The sequence below is a fragment of the Antechinus flavipes genome, chromosome 4, assembly GCF_016432865.1.
Source record: "Antechinus flavipes isolate AdamAnt ecotype Samford, QLD, Australia chromosome 4, AdamAnt_v2, whole genome shotgun sequence".
NCBI lineage: Eukaryota > Metazoa > Chordata > Mammalia > Dasyuromorphia > Dasyuridae > Antechinus > Antechinus flavipes.
Genome location: NC_067401.1, coordinates 27,365,987 through 27,382,172, shown reverse-complemented (window position 1 = coordinate 27,382,172; position 16,186 = coordinate 27,365,987). Strand labels below are relative to the sequence as shown.

The window sequence follows — 16,186 nt, the reverse complement described above, 5'->3', positions numbered from 1 at the left end:
ATGGTCCGTGAGCTGAAGCCGTAATGAAAACTTAGCCGCCTCTGGGAAGCAGGAAGCTAAAAGAATATGAAGAGAAATTTTCTACCTCTCGCCCCTTCCCCAAAGCTCCGTCCAGCTCTGGTCTGTCTTTTTCTCATTAAATGCCATTTTCAAGGCTGGCTGCTTTGCCTGCCTTATCACAATCCAGCACACATGAGAAGAAGATTATGGCTTTTGCAGGAATGTGCAAAGGTTTGGATTTTTCCCCCTCCAGAAATGTGAACATTTTTGGAACCTTGGTTGCCGGGAGGGATGGTACTCTGGGAAGAGGGGAACGGGGATTAATTCCCACCTAGGGCTTTTCCTGCCAAAATTTGCTACTGTCACGGCCAAGTGTTTATTTTGGGAACGGGCTGAGCATCTCGGGGTAGACACACCTGTTTGTGCTGCATGATGCCTATTAGAAACCAGCCATGGATTTCAGGTTGGAGAGGCAGAGGATAAAAACATAAGCGGGTGATATGGGAGGGACCTGCCCAGGCTGCTTTCAGCGCCAGGGGCTTCAGACTAGCTCAGCTGGAATGTGCCCCTGTATTTCTTCCCAGCCCTGATTACCACATACAAAGCACTTTCTAAAATACTGCCCTTGAATCTTTTATGAGTGCATCAGGTGGACTCTGAAATATAGTCTGTCCTTCCTTGCTTCACTGGGAAGTAGAAAAGAATCACTGGTTCCTACAATCTCCAAAAGATCCCATCCCCTCAGAGTCCACAGGTTTGGTATAAGTAGGACAGACAGCTATCCACCTTGGGATGACCCAAGGGAGGCACAATGGTGGCCTTGAAGGGTCAGTTAGATCGCCTACATTGGAATCACTCTGACAGGTTAGATGGCAAAGAAGGAAGGCGGGCTTTGCTCAGAGCCATGTTTTTGTTGGTTTTCAGTCTGCAACTCCACTTGGGATTTTCTTGGCAAAGGTACGGGAGTGGTCGGCCATTTCCCTCTCCAGCTCCTTTGACAGATGAGGAAACTGAGGCAAAAAGGAGGGAATGATTTGCCCAGGGTCACCCAGCTGGTAAGCGGGTAAGGATGGATTTGAAACTCAGGTCTCCCTGACTCCAGGCTCAGTACTCTATCCATGATGATCTGGCTGCCCTACTCAGAGCCATCCATTGTGATTTTTACTCCTAGGACAGCTCCACTATTTCTACCTATCTATAATCTATATATTTATATTGATATCTATCTACACACACATATGTAAATAAATTTTAATTGGCAGATTCTTGGGCAAGAAGAAACCCCAAGAGGCAGAGACCACACCATGAGTCTGAACATTTCACACAACCTTCCTCCCCCTACTCAACAAACTCCAGTGGTTTCCTATCAACTTTGAAGAACAAATACAAATTTCTCTGGGATTTCAAGTTCTTTACAACTTCTTCCTGTTTCTTCTCTTCTACCTTGCTAGCCCCCATGCAGTCTGTGATCCGGTTACACCATCCAATTATCTGTTCCTCACACATGATGCTCAATCTCCCATCTCCGTGTCTTTGTTCCAGCATCCTCCAGGCTGCAATATCATTCCTCCCTCCCTCCATCTCTCAGAATCTCTGGCTTTCTTCAAGTTCAGCTCCTTATCCTCTCTTGCCTGGACTCTTCACAGTAGCCTTTGGGTCTCTGTATCCAATCCGCCCTCCGCTAAACTGGCACAGAGATTTGTCTGAAGCTTAGATCTGACTAGATTACCCCACAGCCCCTATTCTTTGAGCTCTAATGGCTTCCTGTTCTCTGCAAGATCAAATCGAATGTCATCTGTCTCACATTTGAGTCTTCGTGACTCATTCTGCTTCTACTTTTCTCTCCTCTGTGAACTCTGCAGTCCAGCATCACTGGCCAATCATTCCTGGAGTAAATAAGAAAAAAAAAATAACTCAGTTTCCCTGGTTTCCTCCCAGCTGAAATGCTGCCTTCTATAGGAAACTATCCCAGTCTCCTCAGCTGCTCATTTCTTCCCCTCTGACGTTATATCTGCCTTCTACTCTGTGGGTATCTTATATGTCCATAGTTATTGACATGTTTTGTCTCCTGTTAGAATGTAAGTTCCCTGAGAGCAGATTCTTGCCCTTTTTCAGTGCCCCCCCAGCACATAACTGATTGATTGGCTCTGCAGCCCAACCTTCTGGTTTGTTCCTTTAATTGAAAAAAATTATCTTGGTTGGTCAAGAATCATTTTCCCCAGAATCATCCCCAGAATTCCCCCAGAATCCTCCCTTTCCTTTCTTTTATTTGCTCTCCTATAATAATTCAGTGTGTCGCTTCATTTAATTAAAACAAGGCAATGTTTCCTATTTGGGGAAGGAAAGAGACATTTCTTGTTTGGGAAAGGAGAAATAAAATGAAGCTGACCCCCATCTTCTCCAGCACCTCCATCCGTCATCCACTGCCCTTCTTACCTTAGACAGAGATTGCTAGGATCAAAGCTCATTCCAACAAAGGCCCAGCGAGGACTCGGCGACTGTCAGCCAATCTACAAATATTGACCGAGCACCCATCGCTCACTGACTCACCCCCAGCGAGCTGCCTCATAAGCTCTACAATTTGGCACAGATGGAAGGAATTGGTTTTATTACTGGCTGGGGAGCTGAAGCATAGACACATATATCAACATTGTAGAATCGACTTGGCAAGTCCTAAAAGTTCAGAGCGGGGAGAATCATTCGGGGGGGGGCAGAAATAACCTGTTAGTGACCCTGGATCTATCTGGGCTTTAATACGAGGGGAGGGGGAAAGGGAGACTGGAGGGAGGGAAGGAGGTGATGGATCTTCTTTCTTTCATCCTCCTGATTGTAGGAGAATTCTAGATGACAGGAGCCCCTCCCATCTTCCCTAGCTCCAGAATAGACTAACCTCCAAAACGAGGAATAAGCAAGGAGACGCCTTCTCTTTTTCTGGGTTCTCTCCTCCCTTCTTCTCTCCACATTGCCCTTTTCATCGTGGCACTGTCCACAATGTTGTATGCTTAACAAATCCTGGATGTAGCAGCTAGTTAAGAATAATTTCATTCATTCGTTATTCATTCCTATGGCCAGTCCCATCAAGTGCTACTAAATGAGAACTTTTAAGAAAGTTTGGGTTTGGGGATCGGACTTTTTTTTTTCATCCAGACCTGTGTTTTAATTGCTATAGAAGCAGCTGGGTGATGAAGTAGCCAGAGCTCTGGCCCAGGAGCTGGGGAGAACTGATGTTATGTCTTTCATTACAAAGAACTAGGAAGATTTAGTTCAGATACTTACTGGCTGTTTGATCCTGAGCAAGTCACTTAACCATTGTCTGCTTTAGTTTCCACAGCTGTCAAATAAAGATAATCCCTATCTCCTGAGGTTGTTGTGAGAATCAAATGAGATAATATCCATAAAATACTTCGCAAACCTCAAAATACTATAATGATGTTTACTTGTCCTGATTATTAGGAGATGTGAAAACTCTTGCTGGCTGTGGACAGTTCCTTGGTAACTTAAAAGTCCCAGAGTATCCCCTGTGGGTACTGAGAGGTTAGTGACTTATCTCTGAGAAGCACAGCTAGTGTGAGCATGGAGCAGGTCTTCCTGATCCCAAGGCATGGCCAGGACTCTATCCTGAACACTAGTCATTCTTTTTGTTAATATCCACTGAGCAAAGGAAAAAATCTTATATTGAGCGTTTTCCAAGTGCCTAAGAGTGTGCTAAACAAAAGGGAAGTTAATTCTTGTCTTCAGGGAGTTTATATTTTGTGTGTGTGCATGTGTGCATGTGTGCGTGTGTGTGTGTGTTTGAGAGAGAGAGACAGAGAGAGAAAAAGAAAAAGAGAAAGAGAGAGAAAGAAAAAGACAGAGAAAGAGAGAGAAAGAGAAAGACAGAGACAGACAGAGAATGAGAATGAATGAATTTAAATGGTTTGGAATATTACAGGGAGGGTGAGTGGAGTCAGAGAGGAACAGATTGATTTCATTAGTATGGAGAATTTCTCAAAAAGGAAAGTAAATCCCCAGCTATTCTCAGCAATACAGTGATCCAAGACAATCCCAAAGGACCAATGATGAAGCATACTCTCCACCTCCAGAGAAAGGACTGATATTGATTGAATCTAGGCTGCCATGCTCTTTTTCACTTTCTTTCATTTTTTCTTTTCTTCAAGTCTTGTACAAAATGACTAATATGGAAATGTTTTACAAAATCGCACGTGTATAGCCTATATCTGATTGCTTATTGTCTCAGGGAGGGGAGAGTAGATGGGAGGATGGAATTTGGAACTCAGAATTTTAAATTAAAATGTTTTTTTAAATTGGGGGAGGGGGAGAAAAGACAATCAGTTCAGATCAGCACTTTGATCCAGTGATCTGACTTTTGTTTAAGGGTGTGGGTCCCCCAAGCCATTGAAATCTCTAGGAAAGTTTCCTTTAAAAAAAGAAAAAAAGAACCAGGGGCAGCTAGGGGCACAGTAGATGGAGCACCAGCCCTGAAATCAGGAGGAGCTGAGTTCAAATCCGGCCTCATACACATAACACTTTCTAGCTGTGTGACCCTGGGCAAGTCACTTAACCCCAATTGCCTCAGCAAAAAAAAATAAAAGACAAGCAAGCAAGAAAGAACCAGCGGTGCTTGAGTTGGGGGAAGACAGTTGGCGCATGGCTGGTACTTCTCCAATCTCAAAAAGTAACCCAAACTGAAATAAAGGCAGTTAGAAAACCACAAGCTCCATTATCCAGAAACAAAGGGAGGCCCAGTGTTCCACCAGTTCTGTTGCTGTCCAGAGCCTTGGGGCAGATTTGTCACTCTCCGGGTCTTCAGTCTCTTCTTTTGGAGCAGAATATTTGACCTTTGGATGACTAGCTTCCAAACGGACCCCCTGGGTACTCCAGATGGCAGCCTCAGCTTTTCCAGGCTGGTTTCTGGCCCGATTATTTTCCTGTACCCTTTTTCTCCTTCTTCATTATTCACTGCTTCATCCCACTGCAGGGAACGCTGCTGAAAAACCCCGGTGGATTAGTAGGCATCGAAAGCCCACGGCCCTGATCTCATTTGCTCCCTTGCCTTCTAATTTGTGGTTAGTGCTGCAGTTTGGGCCATCTCGTGTTTTGGGTCCTTTCAAGGGTGCTTTCTAAATTGATTTTTCTCAGCCAGTTCTTCAAGATGAGTTTCCAAATAACATGATTCAGCCCCATTGTGATAGCATTCACCAGGCTATTATGGCCTCTCTAGACACACCAATCACAGGCAGATCTTAGATAACTGGGAGAGGTACAGTGAGTGGGCAGCTGGGTGGCTCAGTGAGATAGGGCTGGACCTGAAGTCAGGAAGAACTGAGTTCAGGTCCAGCCTCAGACACTTACTTAGCTGCGTGACCCTTTTCTCAGTTTCTTCATCTGTCAAATGAACTGGCCAACCACTCTAGTATCTCTGCCAAGAAAACCCCAAATGGCAGTCACGGAGACTCAGACGTGATTGAAATGACCGAACAACCAAAGAGAGTCGTGGGGGAAGTTCTGGGGCATTGTATTGGGTCAAGATGGGGACATAGTGGGTGCCCAAGGGCGGTGTGGACAAGGGTCCGGCACATGGAGAACCACTCTAATTGGCTTTCTGGGAATTTGCCTGATTTAATTGAGGACAAGTTCATCCCACTCTGCTTTCAGAGCAAATTTGTGCTTCCCTGCAGAAGAAGCTAGTTTGACCAGTGAAGTAAAGAAGGGACGTGATTGTAGAAATATGTAAAAATCCCACTCACAGTTGATATTTTTCTATTTGTATTCAGTTGGGGGGGTGAAGAGGACCTGAACTTGTGATTTTACTGTATAGCAATGTAGATCAATGAATGAAGTATTGGGCTTTAAGGCAGGAAGACCCTGAGATCAAATCCCACCCCAGAGACTCTCCATTGATGAATTAGCAGTATTTGCTAGGATTCACATTGCATTTTAAGGTTTACAGAGCACGTTAGGTGTGTTCTGTCCTTTGATCCTCACAACATTTTTAGATTATCACCTTCATTTTACAGATAAGGAAACTGAGGCAGGCAGAGGTAAAGCCTCTATCCCCTGGGCCATCCCTGGGCCACAGGTCTAGGCTAAAATGAAAACAGTGGAATTTGGGGACAAGAGGGGCCTCCCTAGTATCAGCTGCTGCAAACATGTGCCTTATCCCTAGGTGTGGAAGAGGTCTGGGGCCTGGTTCTACAAAGCACTGCCGAAATACATACTGCCTCTGAAGATACCGGGCCAAGCCAGTGAACCCCACTTCAGGCTCCCCCCTATAGAGCCGCCCATGAGTGATCCAAGGAACATCAGCACTAGTCGATGCTACTCCTGGGCCCGAGGGAAAGGTAGGTTCCCCACCTCCTCTAAAAACTCACCTTCACGAATGCTGAAAACTATCTTTTTGCATATACTTTGAAAATAAAAAGCTATTTTTTAAAAATGAAGAACCCCCCCAAAAAAAATCCCACCATTCCTCCCCATTCTCCAGTCAATGTCAAAGAGCAATATGGGAAGCCTGGAAATCCAGAATTTAGAGGCCATGTGACCTTGATCAATCCCCTAACCCCTTGGGGCCTCAGTTTCCTTCTGTATAAAATGGATGATTGGACTTGGAGCCTTTAAAGTTCCCAAATCAATGATCCTATATTTCTTTTTTGTATGTTTTATATTTTTTTTTAATAATAGTTTTTTATTTTTCAAAATACATGCAAAGATAGTTTTCAACATTCCCCTTTGCAAAACCTTGTGTTCCATATTTTTCTCCCTCCTTCCCCATCTCCCCCTTCCCCTAAACAACGAGGAATCCAACATGTGCAATTCTTCCAAACATATTTCCACATTCATCATGCTGCCCAAGAAAAGTCAAAATCGATCCCATATTTCCAAGGATCCTTTCCAGGCCCTCAACCCCAGGTTCCTCTGATTGGATTGGCTCCTTTCTGAGCAGAGAGATGGGGACCAGGAGAGAATACTATATATGGTTTCAGACACAGTGATTGTATATTGAATGTCTTACTTAACTTGTAACAACACGGGAGAGTTCAAGGGAGGTTGAGGGAATGGAGAATGGAGACATTTCTAGCATAAAAAATATGATGTAAAAATAAAAAATAAAAGTGATAGTTTTAAAAAAAGCCAGTACTCAGAAAATGAAGATTAAATGGACCCAGTCTGAATCTCTGAGATTTTCCCTTGGCTTCTTCTCCACATCCTCCTATTCCCTCCCTTTGCCACCCGGTCATCTGGTGTGAGGAGGCAGCCTCTAATTGCCAGCAGAAAGCAGGCTAGAAGGATTGCCTCTGACAGGCAGAGGAGCTCGGCTGGAAGCCAGAGAAGGCAGCTTGGCTCCCATCACTCTAATAAGCATTGATCTGGGGAGTGGAGGTGGCGAGACCTCAGACAGCTACATGGATTTCTGGAGAAATACAGTCTCCATCATTTAGAAATTTGGGAGGTTTTTCATGTTTTTTGTGAAATATTAAAAATGTGTCTCATCCAAGAGACTCGTAGCTTTATTTCCTCTCTGCTCAATGACTGTGTCTGAGGGTTGTGTCTAATGGAAGGATTCCCGGCCGCTGACAAGTACGCTGGGTTTGATACCCGCCTCACGGTCCCCCTCCATGTCACCTTGTTAGTGATGCGACTGGGGTGCTCTGGCCCAGGTGCCTCGTCCTGTGGGTACACGTGATTCATCCACAGGATCATAAGCTAAGGGGTCAAAGGCTGAAAGGACTTCTCATCCAGCCTCTTACTTCACAGGTGAGGGAATTAAAACCTGACAAGGTAACATGATTTGCTTTAAGAGCTACTCATTTAGGCTCAGGGGTTCTGGCTTCAAGTATGGACTTTAATACTTATTAGCCATGTGACCACAGGCAAGACAACTTTTCTAAGCCTCAATTTTCTCATCTGGGATGTGGATAGAATAATATTTGCATTGCCCCGGAGGGCTTTTGTGAGATCCAAATGAAGTGTCTGGAAAGCAATTTGTAAACTTTTTAAAAGACTATATTTAAATTTGTATGTTTTGTATTAATCTCATTTTTATCACCATGCTTTGATGGAATTCACCATCATGTGACCTTGATCAATCCCCTAACCCCTTGGGGCCTCAGTTTCCTTCTGTGTAAAATGGCCTGATTGGATTTGGAGCCTTTAAAGTTCCCTTCAGCTCCAAATCAATGATCCTATATTTCTTTTTTGTGAAAAGACACTGTTATTGTTATATATGTTTAAAATTTGATAAACTGTTGCACAGCTGGATAAAGTAACTGCTTTTTATTATTTGAATAAAAGTACTGGCTTGTCAGCTTATACTCTGCAGACTCACCGAAATTATCTTTGGAATGAGTAGAGTAGCGGGTAGAAAAAGAGATGACCTGAACCTTGTCGGGATGAGGTTCCCAGAGGGTTGTAATTTCTCCTGTTAGATCTCTATATTTTGAAAGTTTTCATTTTGTGTAGTTTAGAAACTATGAATGTTTGGTGCAGTGGTATCTATTAAAAATTTTGCTCTGAAATGTTTATAGATCACATATAGTATGAGCAATGGTGGACAACAGTTCACACTCTAAAGAAACTTGAATGCTCCAGGATTGTCTGAGGTTTTATGAGGAATATGTTATTTATTAATTTAAAGCATAGTGAGCATAGGAGATGGTTTAGGAGTCCCAAAAGTCTTAGTGCTGCTTTAGGCTTTAATACCTTTTTAATACTCTGTATTAATACAAAACTTAAAAAATCATCATTTGAAAGTTTAATTTTCAAAATTTATTTTACACTTATTTAGTTTTGTGCATTTTGAAAAATAAATTTTAATTTTAATAGAATGGGATACCTTGTCATTTTGCACTGTATTGCAGTTTTCAGGATGGTATTCTTTGGGTCATGAATGGAGAGAGAAGGTCTTCTTGTTTGACTACCTTAATCACCTGATCTACCTCCATTAAGGGGTTTCTTATGAAGGTCATATCAAAATCTTGTTGTTTGGGTAACTCAAGACCAAGATTAACAATACAACTCATTCAGTTACTAAGAAGCAACTGCTGGAAGTTTTTAGAAAGCTTGAAAATCAACTGGAGCAATATATAGCACCAAAAAAATGAGATATTACTTCATTGCATAATCTAGCTTGATCAATAGAGCCACACTTATTAAGGTCAATCTTTTAAAAAATAATTTCTGGTGACAGCTCCCAAACATGCATGATTCAGTAATTTGTTTGAGGTGTCTTTGTTGCAATATTACTGATTGAGTTTACACGGTTGTCACCCATAGAGGGCCTTTTGATTCTACTCTTGGACCTTATCAACGTCATAGGATGCATCTGGAGAATAAGTACTTTTTAATTACATTCAACAAATCCAGTAATATACACCTACATTTGTCCTCTGTTGTTTCTTAAGGTCTTTTTAAAGCTCCAAAAGCATTCCTGTTTATCATATCTTTTGAGAGCTTCTGTCAATCCTCTTCCACCTTTTTAGCAAGAAAATATTTAATTTTCTATAGCTGTCATGGGCTAATGAGCCCTGCTTTTCATTAACATTGCGTTGGTTTTAGTTTGGCTACATTTTAGAACCATTGTCTTCCATTTTATGAGACTAAAACAAAAGAGAAAGACGGGTATATTGACTCCAAATGTGCTTTTTCCCATCAAGCTTTGACTTCAGGATGCTAATCTGTCTCTTAACAGAGTCAGTTTGAGCTTCTCTTTGATAGCTTTGTACTAAGTGTGACTGGCCTGAAAAAGACCAAGGAATATCTCAAGAACTGCCTTTAATCCATTGGTTAATTTTACCTTCAGGTTCAAGCTCAAAACCTTCAGTTCTCTCTGTTCTTCCTTGATGCACATTCAGTGTCCAAATGACATTTTGATATCATTGGAGAAGGTTTTTAGGAGGTGAAAAAGCTGTTAAATGTGCCTTCGGAAGAACCTTAAAACTCGATTCCATTCAAATATATTAATTAAGATGACATTTCAGTAGATTTCCCTCTTTGACTTGAAAGCCTTTCTCAGCTCTATTTTGAGAATGATGATGGTGGATTTAGTATTTGGCAGAAGCATAGTGTCTCTCTGAAAGATGGCACATTTTGTATCAGTTGTTCTTGACATTATGGTATGGCAGCATGTTTTAAATAGAGAATAATTTCCCACGTGGACATCAGACCTCCAAAGAAGCCATAGCTAGATTTTTTTCAAGCCCAGGAGAAGCAGTATAAAAGCGTTCTAAAAATAAATTCATTAAATTAAAATCAATTTGGGGAAAAGGGTGACTGAGATCCTAGGACATGCACAGAGACTGCTCAGTGGTAACGTTCACTTGGGATATTATAATTTAAGCAATTATCCTTGTGAACTAGATGCTTACATTTAGTTGTTTATCTCAACCCACAGTATTTCTTTGTCATGGATTTAATTTTCTTTTATTTACTCACATCTCTAACCTCAATTTCTGTATTGGGACATAGTACTCGGATGGAGCAAAGGACTGGAGCAATATATAGCACAAGAAAGTAGTTGTGTTGAATTTTAATAAGAAACATTACCAACGTTTTGGAATTTTAAATAATGAGCCTTCCAGATTTTTTGTAAGTTTGAAGAATTTACACTTCTCATATTAATTGTTGAGTTTAAAATTTTTTTTCAGCTAGAAATACTCTCCCTCCTGTCAGCCCCTTTGCTGTTCTGGAGGAGATGGTTAAGATCAGGCCCCATCCTCTGCACAAGTCCTGGCTTCTAGCTCCACTGCTAGAAGCAGTGCAGATTTTGGCCTAAGCCCCTTCTTCATCTTCCTTGAATTATATTTCTAGGAGTTGCTTCCATCTCTTAATGAGATCTTGATAGGCCCAAAATGGCATATTGTTACAGCATGCTTTGCTGCCTGGCCGCTGCCCTGGACTCATCTCCTGCTGTGCTTTCCTACTCAGGTATTGCCCTGACCCTTTTTCCTGCTGTGGCTCCAGCCAGGGCCTCTGTACCTTCTGCTTCTGCTTTTGTTCTCTCAGAACCTCCACAGGTTTCTTGTGTATACTTAAGGCCAGATAGAGAAGTACGTATCTATTGGTTTTTAATTATTCCTCCTGATTTGTTTTTGGAACTTTTCTGGAGCATTTATTAAAGTTTATTTTATTTATATTTATATTATATTATAATAATTTTATTATATATGTAAATAATGCATATCTATTCAATAAATTTATAAATATTAAAATATTAGATATTTTTAAAAATATATTAAAATCAAGGTGCTTCTTTCAATGCTACAATATTTTAAAATAATGATTTATATTTCCTACAGCAAGCTTTTACAAAAATTATAAAATGGGGGCAGCTAGGTGGCACAATGGATAGAGCACCAGCCTTGAAGTCAGGAGAACCTGAATTCAACTCTGGCCTCAAGACACTTAACACTTCCTAGCTGTGTGACCCTGGGCAAGTCACTAAACCCCAATTGCCTCAGCAAAATAAATAAATAAATAAAAATTAAAATAATGAAATCAATAGCTAAAAAGTTTAGACCAGGACTTCCCCTATAGGCTATCATAGACCTTTCTTTTCTTTTCTTTTCTTTTTAAAATTCTAATTAATTAATTTACTTATTTATTTGCAAAGCATATGCATGGATAATTTTTCCGACATTGACCCTTGCAAAACTTTTTGTTCCAAATTTTCCCCACCTTCTCCGCGTCCCCTCCCCTAGCTGGCGGGTAGTCCCATACATGTTACATATGTTGAAATACATATCATGGGGCTTTCTTAAACCAGAATAAGTGTAATTCTTTCTACCATACTGAACAAATCTAAAACTATTGTCTACACATTCTAATTTTCAGCATCTTCAATCAGTTAGTCAATCATCAAGATTTTTTCTTCTCAATATTATTTTGTTTTTCCAAATATATGTAAAGATAGTTTTCAAAATTCATTTTTGTAAAACTTTGTGTTCTAAATTTTTCTTCCTCCCTCTCTGCTCATGTTCTAGTTGGACAGACATCATGTACATATACAGGCACGTACAACAGAGACACGTACAAAGCAAGGATAGTTTTGTAGGGAAGATCCAGCAGTTGAGGGGACTTGGAAAGTACTTACACAGAAGACGGTACTTGGGGCAAGGTTTGAAGGAGACCAGGAATCTGAGAGGTGGAGGTGAGGAGGACATTCCAGCCATGGGTGATAGTCTGTGCAGAGGCAAAGGAGAGAAAGTGTTGTATGTGAAGGGAAGACCAGTATGGCCAACTTGATTTTAGTATATGGAGGAAAAAAAGGAAAGTGAGCTGGGGCCTGGTCCCCCTGCTCTGCTTATGGCTTTCCTCAAGGTGCTCAAATTCAATTCATTGCAGTGCAGGAAAGAGTGGTCATATTATTAACACATTCATAAATAATTCTAATACTGAGTAAGGTGTGAGAGTGGTAAAGGATAGATCAAGGCAAAGTGCTCTCCCTTTCAGGAGGGAAGGACCCCTTTCAGCTGGGCTCGCATAGGGGAAAACATTGTGAAGGAGGAACATAAAAGAGTTGAAAGGAAAGAGAAAGGAAGGAGACGTGGAAGGGAAAAGAAAAGGGAAGAAAGGGAAAGAGAAAGAAAAGAAAGGAAAAAAGGAAGGGAGGAAGGAAAGAAGGAAGGAAGAAAGAAAAGAAGGAAGGGAAAAGGAAGAAAGGAAAGGATGAAAAGAAGGGGGAAAAGGGAGGGAGGAAGGAAAAAAGAATGAAGGAAGAAAGAAAAGAAGGAAGGGAGGGATGAAGGAAAGAAGAAAGGGATCAAAGGAAGAAAGGAAAGAAAGAAGGAAAGAATGAGAGAAGGGAAGGAGGAAAGAAGAGAGAAAGAATGATTTTATAAGTCCATGCCAGACATCATACAGCCTATACAAAGGCACAGAAATGGGAAATGGCCAGACTTTAAGGAATACCATGTAGTTCACCGATAATGCAAAAACGGGTGAAATATGCAAACAGACAAGAGAGGTAGTTGGAGCCAGATTGGGAAGGTCCTTAGAAGTCAAGCTAATTAATTTGCATGTTTTCCTAGAGTCAGTAGGTAGCCCTATAGGGCTAATGACATGACAAAATTTGGGGTAAACATTCTACAGAGAACATCAAAACCCATGGCTTATAGTTTGTAGCCTGGGGTGTGCCGATAAATGTTTAACAACCAGTTCTCTAGGGAAAATAAACATGTACTCTCAAATCACTTTTAAGTTTAATTTGCATTACTAATATTTTCTCTATTAATTTCTTTAGTCTAGACAACCAGTAAAAGAGCCCTGATTTGACTGTAACCAATTTTGGCATTTGCCAATCTCTGGGGTATAAATGCTCACACTGAAAATTTAACAATTAGCTAGCTGGTTTGAGCTGGCTCCAGCACACGCCTTTGGAGGGGAATCTACCCTGTTTATCCCTCCACCTCCCATTCCCCTAATAGGAAAAGGTCTAAAGCCCTGAACCGCAAGGCCAGAGAGGCCTAGTCTCCTAGGGACAAGCCATCTCACTCTGGCACAGCGATATAAAATCTGGTCTTTCTTTCCTCTCAAGATGTTAAAAATCTGGGCAGCTCTGCCAGCCTCGGTACCTCATCAGAGCCATGAACTCCGGGGTCAGCAGCTGCTCAGTCCTGCCCAGTTCTGGGCATGTGCCAACCAGGGGGATGGGGAGAATGAAGGAATCACCTCGCCAGAGATGTTCCAGGGAGGCACAGATGGAGAGTCATCTGGCCTTTTAATTAGGTGTAAGAAGAGGCTGGTGTACAACAGATTCAGAATTAGCTCACCATCTATTAGAAAGGTTTACATGATGGGAAGGGCAGAGACGGGCACTTTGCATCATTTTTCCTCAAAAGCAAGGGGTTTAAAACCTAGCTCGGGGCCTTGGGAACAAGAAGAGGCACCTAGAGCAGAGCGAGGCCTTTGAGTTTTTGTCCAAGAAGACTCTGCAGTTGCAGGAAAAGTGATATTCCTAATTGTTCTGCCCAGGAAAAGTGAAATGAATGAGACTTTCATTGTTTTCGAGAAGCAAGGTAAAAGAGCAGGGACCTTGGTATACCAGAAGGTCAGAAGCAAAGGGCACAAGATAGGTTATGGGAGGCTTGGGGTTAACCTAGAATGCAGTAGCTATAAGAGGGGTCAATGTAGAAAAAGCAACTCTCTATTACTCCATAACTTGCCTTTTTTGTTAACTAGGTACTGAACTTGGTATTTATTTACCAAAGGCCTAACAGGACCTTCTAAATTCTGCCTTAGTCATGTCCCTGGCTGTAAGACTCCAGCTAAAATATCATCCCCATTCCTCTATAAGCTGCCGTTTCTTACTTCTCATCTCCTTGATGTCCTGGCTCACAACTCACCTCTCTTAGGAAGCCTTCGCAGATTACACCTGCTTGATAGAAGCGGTCGTCAGTATAGTAGGGATACGGGCGTTGTCTCTGGAGTCAAAGGGCCTGGGTTCATATCCTACCTTGGTGAACTTAGACAAATCACTCGTTCCTTGCTGAGCCTGTTTCCTCAGGCGTATGATGAAGATTGTTGGACTAGAAAGCCTTTGGATTCCTCATGATTCAGGTCTGGATCTGTGATCCCTGGAAGGTAACTTGTTAGCTCTGTGTAATCTGGGAGAGCGGGACAAGCCATCTCTCTCATTGGTCTCCCCAGCACCCAGTACAGAGGTTCTCAAACTACGGCCCGTGGCTTGGTGCAGCAGCTGAGGACGTTTATCCCCCTCACCCAGGGCTATGAAGTTTCTTTAAAGTTTTTGTTTTTACTATAGTCCGGCCCTCCAACAGTCTGAGGGACAGTGAACTGGCCCCCTATTTAAGAAGTTTGAGGACCCCTGAGTCCAAGTATGATGCCTGATAACAGCAGGAACTTAATAAATATTTGTGATTTATGAGTTGATGTTACTTCAGCACATACATGCAGGGAACATATCAGGGGCCCAGCCTTGTACTGGGGGCTTTGTGGGTTATTGTGATATTTAAACCAAAATGTGGCTGCCTCAAGCAATTTAAAAATCTCATGGGTGATCTAAGATGGACACACATTAATGCAGAAACAAAGGGAGGGACTGGACCTGTGACTTCATTGATATGGAGAACTTCCACTGGAGAATGCCCTCTGTTGGGGCAAATTGGCAATTTCTCTGCAGTTTTTGGTCTTGGAGAGTTGTACTGAGAGGTTAAAAATGTTTAAGGTTCCATGGCCAGCAGGCGTCAGAGGCAGAACGCAAGTCACCAAATACCATATGGCTCAGATAGTTAAGTGATGTAGGCAGTATAGTCCATCAGGGGCTTACTGGAGAGTGTAGGCGCTAGGCTGGTGTGATGGGAAAGGGCTCATGGGAGAGGAGATACTTGGTTGGGTGTTGCCCACCTACGAGAACCGGAATGTGGCCAGCTCTCTGAAGGCAAGGACTGCCTTATTTTTGTCTGTTTTCCCAGTACTTAGCACAGAGCCTGGCAAATGATAGGTGCTTAATAAATGTTTGTTGATTGCTTGGCTGGTTCCAGCTCTGGTTCCAGATCAGAGAAACTATGAAAGTGATGAAACTTGGAAGACATAAGGAAGTCTTGGATGGGAGGCAGTTTGGGTTCTAGAATTCTAGATAGAATCAAAAAGCCTCTAGTCCAGCACTGTTCTCCATACTTGTACACAGTAAGAGCTTAATAAATCCCTGTTGAAATGTTGACCCAGTTATGCTTCTGGTAATCATACACCGGCACTGGCAGTGGGGTCTGGACAACCCAGGAGAGTGTATAGCTGAGGAGAGGGCATGTTGGATGGGAAAAGCAGCACCACAAAGGTGTGGAGGTGAGACCGAGCAGGGAAGGATTTCTGTCATTGAAGAGCCAGTGACAAAGCCATATCATAGAGGAGCTAGGATGCTGGCTGAGAGGCAGCGTGCCATGGTGGATAGAACACTGATTCTGGAGTCGAAGATCCTGGGTTCAAATCTCGCCTCTGCTACCACCTGACCTTAGACACCACCTTGATTAAGCGGATCTCACTTTACTCTTCCTTAACATCAGGCTCTCAGTTAGCCACTGAGGTCCTTTCTCATCCAGCGTTCGGAGCTGTTGTTGGCAGTGAGGAGACATCAATGGCCCCAGAATAGGTAGGGGACCAGATGAAAGGAGAAGGATGCATTTAGGGGCTGGGATATCACAGCCGGAGAGGAAGAGACAGAACGCAAGGAAAT

At 42.3% G+C, this 16,186-nt stretch overlaps 1 protein-coding gene across 2 annotated transcripts in view; it reads left to right on the top strand.

The window, feature by feature from the left end:
• Positions 1-16,186, top strand: part of RPH3AL (rabphilin 3A like (without C2 domains)) — a 168,328-nt gene that overhangs the window by 102,094 nt on the left and 50,048 nt on the right. For both annotated transcript variants that reach the window (XM_051992203.1, XM_051992204.1), the window contains one exon: positions 6,167-6,341. In XM_051992203.1, the coding sequence (XP_051848163.1) occupies positions 6,167-6,341 (175 nt within the window). The remainder of the gene's footprint in view (positions 1-6,166; positions 6,342-16,186) is intronic.